We start from the raw sequence: 14,168 nt of genomic DNA on the forward strand, positions 1-14,168 counted from the left end.
AGTTAATGTTGTTCTGCTTTTTCCTGTAGCTACCTCTGACGGCACCAAAGAGGGCATTGACAGCATGAGAGGAGGCGTGTGCGTGACACGAGGAATGAAGCTGGTTCTCAAAGTGGGACAGAGTAAGAACCATTATCATCATCACTCATTCTTCTGTTTATTGTAGAAGTCATTAAACATTGAAACAAGCTGGGGGTTTTCCACCATGTAACACATGTCGGTTTCTTCCCATAGCTGCGTATGGTCTTCCCCAAAAGCCCAAACCTGATCCAGGCCGACCCAACAGCAAAAGCCCAGGTAACAAACGGAATTTGGGACACGGCTGACAAGTATTTATAGGGGATTTTCACTAAGCATTTCTTGTAGGGTGTTTTCAACTATTGGGTGTATATTTCTCGACATTGTTTCAATCTTTAAATAAGAATGTTAAAGGTTTAAGGACGGACAGTGTGATATTTTAAATCCTGACTATCTTGAATTAAGTAAATGGAAAATAATGAAGTGTAAAACATGAAACGACACAACCAAAGGTTTTGTCAGCTCACGGTTCAAAATTACACCAGTAAACCCCAATAGGATCTGTACTGCCTTTCTGTATTAACCTTGATATCATAATCAGATTTCTTTTCAGGATTAAAGTTCCCTCATAGTTTAATAAATAAAACCTCACAGACACGTTCTTTGAATTAAATTATTTGTGATTTAGGCTGTACTGGCTTAGCTGATCCCAAAAGGTAAATATTTTAGGATCCAAACCGTATCGAAGCCCAAACATGAAGCGGTTTCGAAATGGCTGAAATCAAAGCTAGTTATGGATTAGAAGCAGATATTTACTCTTGTTGTTGGTTTACTCATAAAATAAAGTCTTAAAGGAAGCAAGCTTCAGAAGACCTGCATCGATTTATTTCCTCTGTTCTCCTGCAGATCTGGAGAGTGGCTCTAAAGGGAGTGAGGGAGGTGAGGCTGGTGAGAGAGAAGACAGCGGCGCCGTGTCTGTCTCTAACATCGCCCTGATCTCCGGCGGTGCCGTGGGAGCCTTGCTCCTTCTGATCGCTGTAGTCATCGGCATAGTGTGTTACCGCCGTCGGAAAGCCAAGCACTCAGAGACTCACCACCCTGCCCTTTCGCTTTCTTCTCTTACACCAAAGCGGGGAAACTCCTGCGTGGCGGGTACAGGGTCTGGCGGGGGCAACAATAATGGCTCCGAGCCTAGTGATATCATCATCCCCCTGCGCACCTCGGACTCAGCTTACTGCCCACACTACGAAAAAGTCAGCGGCGATTACGGACACCCCGTCTACATCGTACAGGAGATGCCCCCACAGAGTCCTGCCAATATCTACTATAAAGTATGAGGACAGCCGAAGACACAGATAAACCGTTCTGACGATGTTGTTTAAGTCCCCACACATACACACACGTGTGCAAATGTGTTCAAGTGACTCTATATGTAAGAGCCTAGATCTTATCGCACTCCTTTACAAGATGAACCTGTCGACTGTCGTATAGACTGGAAGAAAGGTACAGATCTAAGATAAATGTTGTTGAAGGGGTGTTTGCATTTATTTACATGTGTGTGACATCAGAGCCAGGTGGATTCGAGCTTCACGTGTGCTCAGGTGCGTTATTTAGCCTTGTGATTGATTGGAACAGATTCATGTGCTTATCCTCAAAACCAAACAGTAGAGAGTGAGACTTTGATGTTTCTTTTGCGAAAAAAATAAATGAGTATAATTAATAAAAGTGCTTCATTCTGAATACTAGACACAGTGGGGCGATTTCACTTAACAGTTGCGCAACTTTAGTTTGAAATATATGAGTATTATGAGCTGAAATAGCGCTAAACTGTATTTCAATTGGGTAAATATTGCTATTTTCAGCACGAACACACTTCTTTTTTATGTAAATTAGCATTTCTATAGACTACGCCACATCAAAAAAACATGCACTGTTGCCTGGTGCATTTAATGTTGTGCACTTAACGCCTTTAAAGAAGTAGTGGAGCGATGCTGCAGCCCCACGAAACATGCCAGATCTGTTGCATCCTTCACAATCTTCAGAGGCACAATGAGGAATTGCCCCATGATAGTTGCATTAGGTACAAGTTTTATTCATTACCTGATTCATACTAAAATACTTTCAGTGAAGCGGGTGCGCGGTGCAAATAAAAAGCACTATAAATATCAAGCTCGATTCATTCTTGGTGAATTCCCTCCTTGTATTCTGTTTTCTTTTTCATCGGATTGTGGATGTTTGTCTTTCTGATTCTTTGAACCCAGTGCTCATATTTATTTATTGTGCATCAAAGACACTGTCTTTTCCACTTCATTAGCTTTCGCTCATAACTCCTCAGCACCCAGTTGTTTGTTTTTGACGTTTCTTAAACATCATTATGTGAGGAGCAGGAAGCGCATGTGGAGGAGGTAAAGACTGATGACTTATGGTTTGAGTTGGAGACTCTTCTGAGATTTCCGAGAGGTCGGAGGTCGACGTTAGATCACAGACAGACTGCACAGGAGCTATTTGCGCATGATGATTTGAGGGCTTTTCACTCTCTTTGGAAGAAGCTTTGGAAGAATCTGTACACTATGATGAACTGCTTGCTTACCGTCGACACGTGGCCCATCTTGTACACACTTAACACAGATCCACATTACAACAGTTTGTGTTTTCTTGTATAACCCTAAAAGATGGAGTTTGTATGCATTCCTGATGTGATTGTTAAGGCCAAAGACAGTTGAATAACACTGCCACTGTGGGTCTTAATGTACCCCAATGAAAAACTGGCCATCGGTGATACAACTATCCGTTGCTAGGTTACAGTATCACCTTGCCTCTTATTATCACATTGTGGGTGATGTCTCTGAACCATCTCTGGAATTATCGCCTTGTGTCAGCATGAGGCATCTGGTCCACGGTTCACCTGTGTTATTTCACTTGACAAGACATGAAATCATTACCGATCCAGATTTAGGGATTTTGCTTGTCTTTTGTTACCGCATATAGAAATGGTCTATTTCCAAGGTACATTCTTTTGTTTTCCTTTCCTTCTTTTTCACATATTGTTATATTTAACAGTGTTGATTTGTTTATAGATTCAGTAAAGTAAAAGAAAAAATGTTATTGCAATGTAGAGTGGAACAACCGCTGCAAAATGGGGGGCCACAATATTTCAAACTCCTGCCCTCTTGCATGCCTGCAGGTTTTTCTGCGGTCAAGAAGAGATCATGCCAAGCCTGTTTTATTAAGGTATAATTTCTTCTTCACACCAGCATTATTTAATTGACGCCCAAATCCTGAGACGTAAAGCACTTCCACAGCTAGGCAGGGCATGGGGTTAGGCAGGAATTTTTCCCTTTGTCCTGTGGAGCTTTGAGCAAAGAGAAGCCATCTGGTATGATTAGTGTTGACCTAAGCCACCAAAAGCATTTCAATACCTACGGCTAAAAATTCCAATTGTGACCACATATTGACCTTAATGCTGTTTCAGCATTTTATTTTTGCCACATTTTTTATTTAGTCATTTATTACTGGGTGTTAGTTTGTGGTTATGTTGAAAAAGATTTGTCAGCTAATTTAATATCATGATTTGAGATGCATTGAAACTTAAATGTGATATAGACTGTTGCATTTCTTACTATCTCTCAACAGTATTTCTACAAACATTTCAGCAAATGTTGGACCAAACTTACCACCAAAAAAATGCAGTTGGACTGACTTGGGACTCGAAAGAATACTGACATTGAGATGTGAATAAAAATACTGAAGCAATGTTAAATAAATGTTAAAAAACTGTTCTGACAATGTTCAAGACATTGAAAAAGCAATATTGTGTGGTGCTCCTGTTTCTTTACCATCCCTCTCTATCTCTCTCTCTTTGGTTCTCTCTTTCTCTCTACAACTCAGACACTTCATAAAATAAAGATTACATTCCATGCAGTAAAAAGCACTGATAAAACCTGAAGAGTTGTTGCCAATAATTCTGCCTCCGTGCTGGTTTATCGTTGCTATCATTCACATCTGTGATTCTGTCCATTTATTCAGTCCGGTTCGCAAACCTTTTTGCTACCTACATATGCAGGACACTTCAAATCTGGTTTCAAGAGTTACCAAGTTTCCGATACTCTAAAATTCCTAAAAACAGCCATGCACTAATTCATACGATAGCCTATTGGAGCAAATAAAACATTTTTAAATACAGCGATTAAAAAAAGACATTTCAAATGATAAATTAAATATTTATAATTGATCTTCACGTAATCTGCCAGTTTACTGATCTGGGTGCCTTGTGGAATAACCCTCAGGCATTCGTTGGACGCACATGCACCTAGGTAAACTTCCGGTCCGTGTTCAGTTATAACAATTGATTTTATATTTAATTTGTATGAATATTTTATTATATATTAATTGAATTCAATGACATTCAACAGTTATTGATTCTTCGCAGAGGTCTTCGGGAAGTTGACCACCGTTTTTTATGTTGTTGCCAAGTCTATACAAAGCTATACAATACAGTAGCGCATGAGTTTATACGGACTGCCACTACGGTAAGTTTATAATACAGTTTTTTTTCATTCCCCACACATTCCTCCACTCTTTGTCCGTAGACTGTCTTTACACGGTCCGCTGGCGGTTCATAAGTGCTTGATGACATCACTGGCATTTTAATGGCACGATTACTCCCTCTCCATCCCTGTCTGTTTCCCCATTTCTATCTTCCCTGTTAAGTTTATCTCTATATCAGTGTTTGATACGTTGCCCTCTTCAAGTCCGAACACTAAATCAAAAGGGCATTTTGACAGATGCCGTAAAATCCCCTCTCTACAAAAGCCCGGCGTGACCCTTCACGGTACAGTTGTAAGCACCGGCAGCAGTCCTGTATGAACGAAAATATGTGTTTGTTCTAGAAATGCAAAACAGACTGCGCGAAGGACACGTCCCAAGGCAGCATACGATAGTGTTGTTTTTCAGTCCAATAATATCTACACCGGCGGGACATTGACAGTCTGTCAGAGACAAGGCGCGAGAGCACGCAAACGCATGCACATCAAAAGCGAGTCTTTCTCACGAATGCCGTATAGAATTTGAAGCTACGTCACGCCATGTTAAATGTTGCGCCATCTTGGCAGGATCGCTGCTATTGCGTTCAATGCAGTGTTTTGTTTTTCTTGTTTGATTAAGAAATATAACTATGGCAGGTCGGTCTTGCTATGTTAAAAACTGCAATAGGATTACGCAGAGTCGTTCAGGAAGAGCCCACGGTTCTTTAACCTTCGATTTCTTCATATATCAAACAAAACTAGTAACGGTACATATCAAAGCAATAACAGCAGTTGAGCATGATCCTCCCAAGATGGCGGAGTCACTGCAACAGACGGCGTGACGTCAGCCTCACGTTCTCTATTATCGCATTAATAATCGTTTTTATTCACACAACGGATTACTTTGGTTTAAATATTTATTCCAGAGTCTCGTAGACAGAGCTTCAGAAACAACTCAAAGGTATTAAAGTGATATTCCCACAATATGACACTATATTTACATTGAGGCTGTGTGTAAGATTGACAGTTCCTTTCAGCATACTGTATGATTCTCTACTTTCTCTTAAACTCACCTTTACTCTCCTAATGGCCGCCCGAGGGCAGAGGGTCCGTCTGGTCCTCATAGACAGTAAAAGTGTGTCTGTTTATTTTCTTCGACTGCTTGTATTTGTGTGTGTGCAAAGAGCCGGCCAATGGTTGGAGGAAGGTTAGAGGTTAGCATTGGATCTTTTAGCTTGTGTGTGTTATATACAGCCCTTGTTCTTGACCCGTACTGACTTGAAATGTTACAAAGGCCTACTAGTCTCCCTTATGACGGTTCACAAACAAAAAGTTTTATTGATATTCTGACACATACCCCTATCTGTTTCCTCTGCCTCACATGTACAGATTTCACACCATCTGTTGTAATCATCACATACACACACATACAAAATTATACCAACGTTTGTACTTCACATCATTTACTTTATGGGGCAATTGTGGGTGATATTGCAACCCTACATACATACGCATAGAGTGTAATCTTCATTATCGCCCACACAAATTGCAAATACACACAATCATATCATCCTATTGGTGACAGAATGAGATTTGTGATCTTGTCAGGATTATCCATGCTTTGGTTTCTAGGTCAACATTCCATCAGAAGAGTCATCCTCCCTTAGAGACACAGGTCACACACACATTGACACATATACACACACGCTTGTAAAGATTAGCATCTTCCTCTGGAGACACGCTCGGCGCAGAGACCACAACAGCTTTTAATTATCTCGCTCTCTCACACACTCAATACACAGACAACAGAGCACAACAGTAAAATTCTAAAAAAGTCTCTTATTATATAAACCTTTCAAGACAGACTTCGAGCTTTGAGGTTGTTAGATGATGGTGTATGTGTCTGAGGCCGTATGTCAGAGTAATATGTCAGTCATTTCTCTTTGAAAAGTTTTGTTGTTGAACTCCCAGTGTTGCAGTATAGTACCCGTGATGCTGAGGAGACATGCTACGTTAAAATTTACGAATAACGGCAGGTGGAATAGCCTTGCTGATGGAGAATAGTTATGCGATGTAAGCTACAATGTGTGCTGACTCTTAGCTGGGCAATTCCAGCGTTATGGATGTGACACTGTCAGTCACTTAAAATATAATATTCTCACCGAATGTGTTTATTTATAATATATTGAATCCTTTGTTTGTACGGTATTTTACTAAACCCTGATTCAAGTCATCAGAAAAATTGTCTATGCACAAGTTTTCTGTTTTAATGGGGGTTAATTCATGCGTTACAGATGTGACAAAGAAGGATGCACCTTTTTGAGAGACAGCATTGAAGGGTTTTAGTTTTTGTGCACCGATATGTAAATATTGTCCGGTAAAGATAATCAATAATTCAGGAACATTAGAAGCTGATAACTGATATGTTTGCCGTTATACAGTACATAAATAGTAATATAACATTTTCTGAGACTGAAAATGATCTTTCCCCTGAAAATCACTACTATACACTCTTCTGGTATAAGGTTTTTTTAATAAACAAATTATAGATGTTCTCCCAGAGCAATCCAGAAAGGTGTTCTCTATAGCCAACAGTCTAACAGCGTGTCTACACCGAGCGTGACTAGCGCGATGCGACATGACACACAGCTTGTTCAATGGTATTGTTGTGCCGCATCCGATGTGGACAAAATTTTTTAAAGCATTCTATTGAATTTTGTTGCGCCGCGTACGGTGTAGACACAGTGTAACAGGTCTCAAGACAGAAAGCATTCAGACAGCAGTTGGCTTCAAACAATATTCCTTTGTCCCTATAATTACACATTTACACATATCTACATACTATATCAGCAATGTTTTGTTAATAGCACTGTACTGTATTTTAACTGTGAGCAGCATGCAGCTAAAGTGGTTTAAGCAGAGGAAATTATTCATAATTTATCGGCTATAATATATTGGCCTAAATTAGACTTTTGGCCGATAACATTAAAAATGACGATTTAAATGGCAGATAGCTTATCGTGCATCCCTAAATTTTGTGAATTAAAATGTGCAAACCAGAAGCAACAATACCCAATTCATGAAAAAGAAATGGCTTTAAACATTTTGAGGTTTACATTTGCATTTAATCGCCCAGGGACAGAACTTGTTTATCAATCACAGTTAAAGGGAAAGTTCTTTCAGAAATGAAAATTCTGTCATCGTTTTCTCACCCTCAAGTTGTGCCAAACCTGTCTGAAGTTCTTTGTTGTGATGAACACTGAGAAAGATATTTGGAAGAATGTTAATAATTTTAAGTTGACAGAATGGCTTGCTTTCCTAAATTCTCCAAAATATAACATTTTGTGTTCAACAGAACAAAGATATTTTATACAGATAGATAAAGTAGGTGGTGACAGAATTAAGATTTTTGGGTGAACTATCCCTTTAAGATGAAGTCTAAACAGCTTCTGTCATAGGAACTTTGATCGATTGACGCATTTTTACATGATGTTAACTTTTTCGCCTGTGTGTTCAAGTTGAAAATCATTATATTGCACTTTTCCAAGTAGAAAGTTAATGGAGCATTGCATCTTGTCTAAACTGTTTACATCATTTGCAGTTCTTTATGTGATAAGTACTTCATTCGTTCCCTCTTAAGTAGGCATGTTTTGTACATTTGTCTCTTTTCATTCTTTCAAATACTTATTTTCCTTCACATCAAACAGAGTGGAACGTAGTATTGTAAAGAATTCATCGAAGAGCTGGTTGGTTCCAGGCTTACACTGAACGCCTGTGTTGGAAATGAACGAAAATGCTTCCCAAACCCACCGTGCAATAAAAGTGGTCACTGTTGAGCTTTACACGTTCAGTTTTGCTTGATGTCGCTGTAGATGGTGCAGTAGGTCTTGTGAATTCTCTCTAAACATGTCATTAGCCTCCCTCAGCTCACTTGGACAAAGAGTACACGTTCCCCCAAAAGTTCATTTCATTCCCCCAAATGCTCTCTCCTTTCCCCTCTTTCTCTTCTAAGCAGGATTTGAGACGTGAATGAACTTCACCCTTGTTCACATCTCATATCCCTTTCCCTTTCAACTTGTTATTGTGCACGCCATGACCTTTGACCCGGGCACTGTGTGGAATGTGTGTGAGGGGCTTTGAGAAGGCGGGGATTTCATGTGGGTCAGGGAATAGGGGGTCTCTTTTTGTTATTTCCCTCCAGAAAACAAAACCTGGCTGTCCTCATACAAAAAGATACAGTGAAGGCTGCGCACAGAGCCAGTGAACCATGGCCACGTCTGCGCGTGAGACTATGCGTGTGATGGAGAGAAAGCGAGAACGTTTGTTTTTGAAAGGGGGAGTTCGTGGCAGAAATAGCAGGGATTTATGAAGGTAATACTTGTGCGTGTTTAGATTTGGTGAAGTGCAGGGTGTTAGGAGGTGAAGAAACTTAATGATCAGTGAACTCGAGTTACTCTCACACACATAAAAACATGGGCTTCGAGTTCCTCAATGTCTCAGGGTTCATGTTTTCTGAAGCATGAGTGGAAACGTATCCTCGGGATTACATATGGCGCTGGGAACGGTTTGGTTTCTGTGGCTGAGAATACGATTTTAGGTGTTTTTAAGCTGCTTTATCATTTTTGTAGATTTTATTAACACTCTTCATTTACTGTCATTATATAGAATAGAAAGTGTGATCATTCTGCCAAACTTAAGCGATAGTTCACCCAAAAATGAATATTCTGTCATCATTGAATCACTCTCTTGTCATTTCAAACCGGTATGATTTTGTTTCTTCTGCAGAACATGATATTTTAAAGAGCGATGATGACCGAACAGCGGTGGCAGCCAATAACTTCTATTGTATGGACACAAAACCAATGCAAGTGAATGGCTGCCATCGCTGTTCGGTCAACAACATTTTTCAAAATATCTTCTTGATATGTTTGTGTGTTTTGATTAAAATATTTGGGCTAGTGAAGTCATCGCTCACGTTTACCACCGTAAAAGGGCAGATACCCTATATGCACATGACCCCCCTGCAGATGAGATGTGGTGTAACTCAACCCTCTAGATACATTGAACACAGACACACTCGCATACGCCCCGCTTCCTGTATCTGAGCCGTTCAAAGGAACCCCCAGCTGTCATTGACTGACTTTACAGCTCAACACGCTATCCACACACACACACAATTTCTTTTTTTTCTTCCTCCCCCTCTCTCATTCCCTCTTTCTCTCATTCTTTCTGAAAGGTCAGTATCTCCCATAAGCACAAAGTACAAATCATGCCCTGTGTAACATTAACCCTGTCTGCTTGTATTAATAGGCAGGGGTCCTAAATGTCCCTCTGGAGTCATCGTGTCTCTGTGTGTGAATATTGTCACGGCTGAGGGGTGTAATTAGGCACGACACGCAGCACAGTGTCTGCAACCTTCTCACCTGTGAGTTTTTACTTATAGCAGTGCCCCAGTGCTTTCTGCTAAAAGTGTGACCACACGTAACAATGTTAACGACACCGATCTGTATGAAAATTATCCTAAACACAAATTACGGCGCCATGCTTCCATTATAAGATCTCGTCCCTCAAGAATGTAAAATATGGTTTCATGGCAGTAGCGGGTGAACAGGTGTTTTTTTGTCGTAGTTGTTATGATATTGCAAATGTAGAGATGCAACGATACCAGTATCGGTATTGGACCTGATACTAACAAAAATACACTGATACCAAAGACTGAAACCTCATGTGACATGACTGACAGAAATTTGCAGTGAAATTTGCCTTCAGAGTTTATGAAAAGCGCATAATTTTTTTTTTGTTTTTTTTGTATTTTTTCTTAATATTGTAGTCAATGGTGGTCAAGAACTGTTTGCTTTAATACAACTGTCCCTTTAATACAATCTGTGAGACGAAACGGTTACTCACCAAACGGGTTTACAATTACTCTCAAACAATATGTAGACTCACATCCTATCAACATACCTAAAGAAATAAATAGTACTTTTGCCAAACATGTTAAAAATGGTTTATTTCCACATGAGAGAATACTGTCCATAACAACCATCAGACACTTGTGGAATAAATTCACCATGAGATACATGAGATGTGATTTTCATGTGTGTTGTTCTATAATGCAGTGTCTTTTGTGAGAATTGAACTTTTAGCGAGAAGTGAAAATTGTAGGGTATTCTTTGAACAGCAGTGTTATGTCAGCCAGGTTAGCTTTTGTTCCCCGCTAAACCAGGTGACTGTTGTTGCTTCAGTAGTCTGTCCACATGCATTGTTTCTTTTTGCTTGCATGAATGTTGCATGTGTGTTTTTCTGTGTGTGTGGCAGACTGAATTATTTCTGCCCATGGATCTGTGTTTGTGCTGTGTGCGTTTGTCTCTACGAATTTGTCTTTGCATATCTGGATCTCTCCCGCTCTCTCTCTTTCTCTCTATCTCTCATTCTCCAGCATTGTGTATTTTGTGTAAAGTGTATCAGTGTTTATTTTATGGGCAATGGGTGGGGTAAACAGATTTGTGTCAGCGTATTTGTATCTTTTTCCACATTAGGGGTGCCGGGAATATTGTGAACCAGATGAAGTGAACAGGGAATGTAGAGCGTGTTAAAGTAAATATTTACACAATAGACAATCAGTAGAACATAGATCCATAGAAAATGTACTTGTGCGAGAGCTCTTGTGTGTTTGTTTATGTCATCTCTATGAGTGTCAAAGTGTGTGTATGTGTGTGTGTGTTTGGGGGGGACATTGATCTGTTGTGGTCTGTGTTTTGTCTTTATATTCCAATGTCTACCAGCTGCCATTTGTATTTGGAGAAGTGTTTTAGTGAGCATGTGTGTGGTGGCTCTGGTTTGGAACTTTGCCCTACATTTAATACTAACCCAGTTCAGTCAGCTGGAGCGTGTTTCTCTCCCCCGGCACATCAGCAGAATTAGCCAAATTTACCCAACTACTCTCAGCTCACACTAAACTGTGTCACTTGAAGGGCAGACATTCCTTTGCAAACATACAATTTCAGAGTAACAAAGCGTGGGTTCTATCCGTCTGTCTGTTTGTCTTTCTGTCTGTATACAGTATATATGTACTTACTGTCTTATATCTGTACGCTTGTCTGTCGCCTCTCTATCTGTCTGTCTGTGTATTATATATGTCTCTTTGTCTGTCTGTCCATCTGCCTGTCTCTGTCTGTAAATTATACCTTGTCTATCTCTTTCTATATGGGTATAACAATACATCGATATGGATCGTTGCATCGATTACATTTTTATCGATACGATGCATCGATGGCACACGTAAATATCGATATGAGGTACCTTATTTTGACACTCTCCACGTCTTCATTTCTCAGGTAACGTCTGTCTAAATGTATTCTTTGATTGTTCGTTGTTGTAAATGTCCCATTTGGGGCGGTGCGATTTTCAAAGACTTTCATTAAGTGTTCATTTTATATATGAAGAGTTTGGTTCCAAAATGAGTTAACTTTCAAATTAATTCTAAAATCATGTTTTAATGATGTTATCATGTTTTTCTTGTGTTTTATTGTGTTAGTTAGCTGAATGCTTTGGTTATATGTTTTAAATCAAAACAAACCAACTGCAGTTTGATTGATAGTAATTGAAATGTACGATAAGTTAGACGAGTTAACTCAATTCACTCAATCTCTTCATATTTTGGTTTCATTTATGAGTTATAAAAATATTTACTGGTTGTGTAAACTAGGCATGAGAAATAAAACTATTGATAAATGTATCAAGTGGAATTGCATACATTTTCAAGGTATCTGCAAATATTGTATCGCAGGGTATCACGATGAACGGTCCAATTTACAGTACATCCCTGCTATCTATTCATCCGTCTTTCTGACTGTCTATGTATATGTCTGTCTAACTGTGTGTCTGTCTATCTATCTGTATATTTAGGTCTGTCTGTCTGTCTCTCTCTTTCTTTGTCTGTCTGTCTGTCTGTATATTATATCTTTCTGTTTGTCTATTTATCTGTCTGTCTGCTATGTGCCTCTGCTGGAGATATCTGGTAGTGCACCCTGTACGCGTTACAGAGGCGAGATCTGCAACCACAAGGTGATACACAATGCTATAAAAATGTATTTTATTATTAATAAAGTTAATATTTAACTTTCTTTAGCTAAATTAAGAAGGCAAAGGTATAAGATAAAGATGTGGGAACAGAAGGATAAATACAAACCCAAAGCAGAGAGAGAGAGAGGCTGACAAAATAGAGAAAGAGGTTATAGTTGAAGATTCACATCAAGCACTAAATGTGTATCTGTCTAGATTCTATGACAACCATTTACCTGGCAACAAGATAGACAAAAGCTTGGTTTCCTTGGAAACCAGATGTGTCTGTCAGTCTTTTGAAAGAGAAAATTGGTCAGTGATGGTGGTAGTATTTGTGGCTGTGTGTTCATCAGGGCCATAAGAAGACAAAACAAGTAGAAGTGTTACAGAATCTCTTTCAGTAAATGTTTGAGTCCCTGCAAAGCAAACAACACTTTATTCCCTGTCTGTGTACATCACTTGTGTCTTTTTACATGAGAGTCCCAAGCTAAACTCTGACTCACTCACTGGCAACAATTGCTATTGCAAACAAATGGAGTCCCAGTGAATTCTTACATGTTCCTCTTTGCTTTATAATGTTGTATTGATATAAATCGAGAACTTTCATTTACACTAACCTTTGTTACAATCTTTGGAATCAAAAACAATTCGATTTCAAGATATCCGATTTCTTCTTTTTTCTCATCAAAGTCAGATTTCTTTATGTGACATAGAAATAACAAAAGACCCCAAAGTCGTTCCCGGTTGTCAAGCCCTGGCAGAAAATCCAATTGTTGCAACCAAAAAAAAAAACTAGTGTGTGACAAAGCTCTTAAAATCAGATCTGGAAACTATTTCTCTCTTCGTGTCGATATGATTTCTCTAAATGAGAAAAGTCTTAACACATTCAGATGCAAAGCTTCATTGTATTATGCTTTTAAAATCTTGCCAAAATCTTGCCTGCACTCAATGAGGGCTTGGAGTATTTCCTGACCTCAGAAGGCATTTCCAAAAGGAGACAGAATCTCTGAGCCCAGCACGTCTGACTTTGATTTGCATAAATAGTTGACCATCCACGGAGGTCAAAGTTTACCAGACAATCTTGCCAAGGAGACCAGCTGAACAAAGAGCTTGGTGACCTTCAAAGCTGTTGACTACTAAATTAGCAGCCTTTCAGATATCTGTTTGATATCTGTGTGTTGTTTTGAAACATTCTGGTGACTGATGAGATCATGGGGAGAAGAGGATGCATGTCAGAGGATTAGGTAAGAAAGCACACAAAAGAGTTTGGCATGGGGTCAGAGTTCCTCACGGCTCTTCAACGGTTACAGCATTAACACTGCTTATCATTACACTTAATTCCCTCAGCTTCCCAAGACATGTCATCTAAAAGGGTTAAATCATGAGAAACATTTCATTTTACATGATTCTTTGAGAAGAGTGCCTAGCAAACTACAAAAACATGTGTGTCCTCAAATCCTTTTAAATCAAAGTTATGAATGTATTGTCACGTTTGTAAAGCTGCCACTCCTGGTTTAGACCCACTTGACAAATTCCTGTAACATTTTTGAATTACTGCACTCC

General features: G+C 39.3%; 1 protein-coding gene across 1 annotated transcript in view; it reads left to right on the forward strand.

The window, feature by feature from the left end:
• efnb3a (ephrin-B3a) overlaps positions 1-3,962 on the forward strand; it is a 30,754-nt gene extending 26,792 nt beyond the window's left edge. The window contains exons 3-5 of the mRNA XM_079449176.1: positions 30-122; positions 235-297; positions 925-3,962. Coding sequence (XP_079305302.1) covers positions 30-122; positions 235-297; positions 925-1,355 — 587 coding nt within the window. The 3' untranslated portion in view covers positions 1,356-3,962. The remainder of the gene's footprint in view (positions 1-29; positions 123-234; positions 298-924) is intronic.
• The last annotated feature ends 10,206 nt before the right edge of the window (positions 3,963-14,168 follow it).

This window comes from Barbatula barbatula (genome assembly GCF_947034865.1).
Source record: "Barbatula barbatula genome assembly, chromosome: 24".
Classification (NCBI taxonomy): domain Eukaryota; kingdom Metazoa; phylum Chordata; class Actinopteri; order Cypriniformes; family Nemacheilidae; genus Barbatula; species Barbatula barbatula.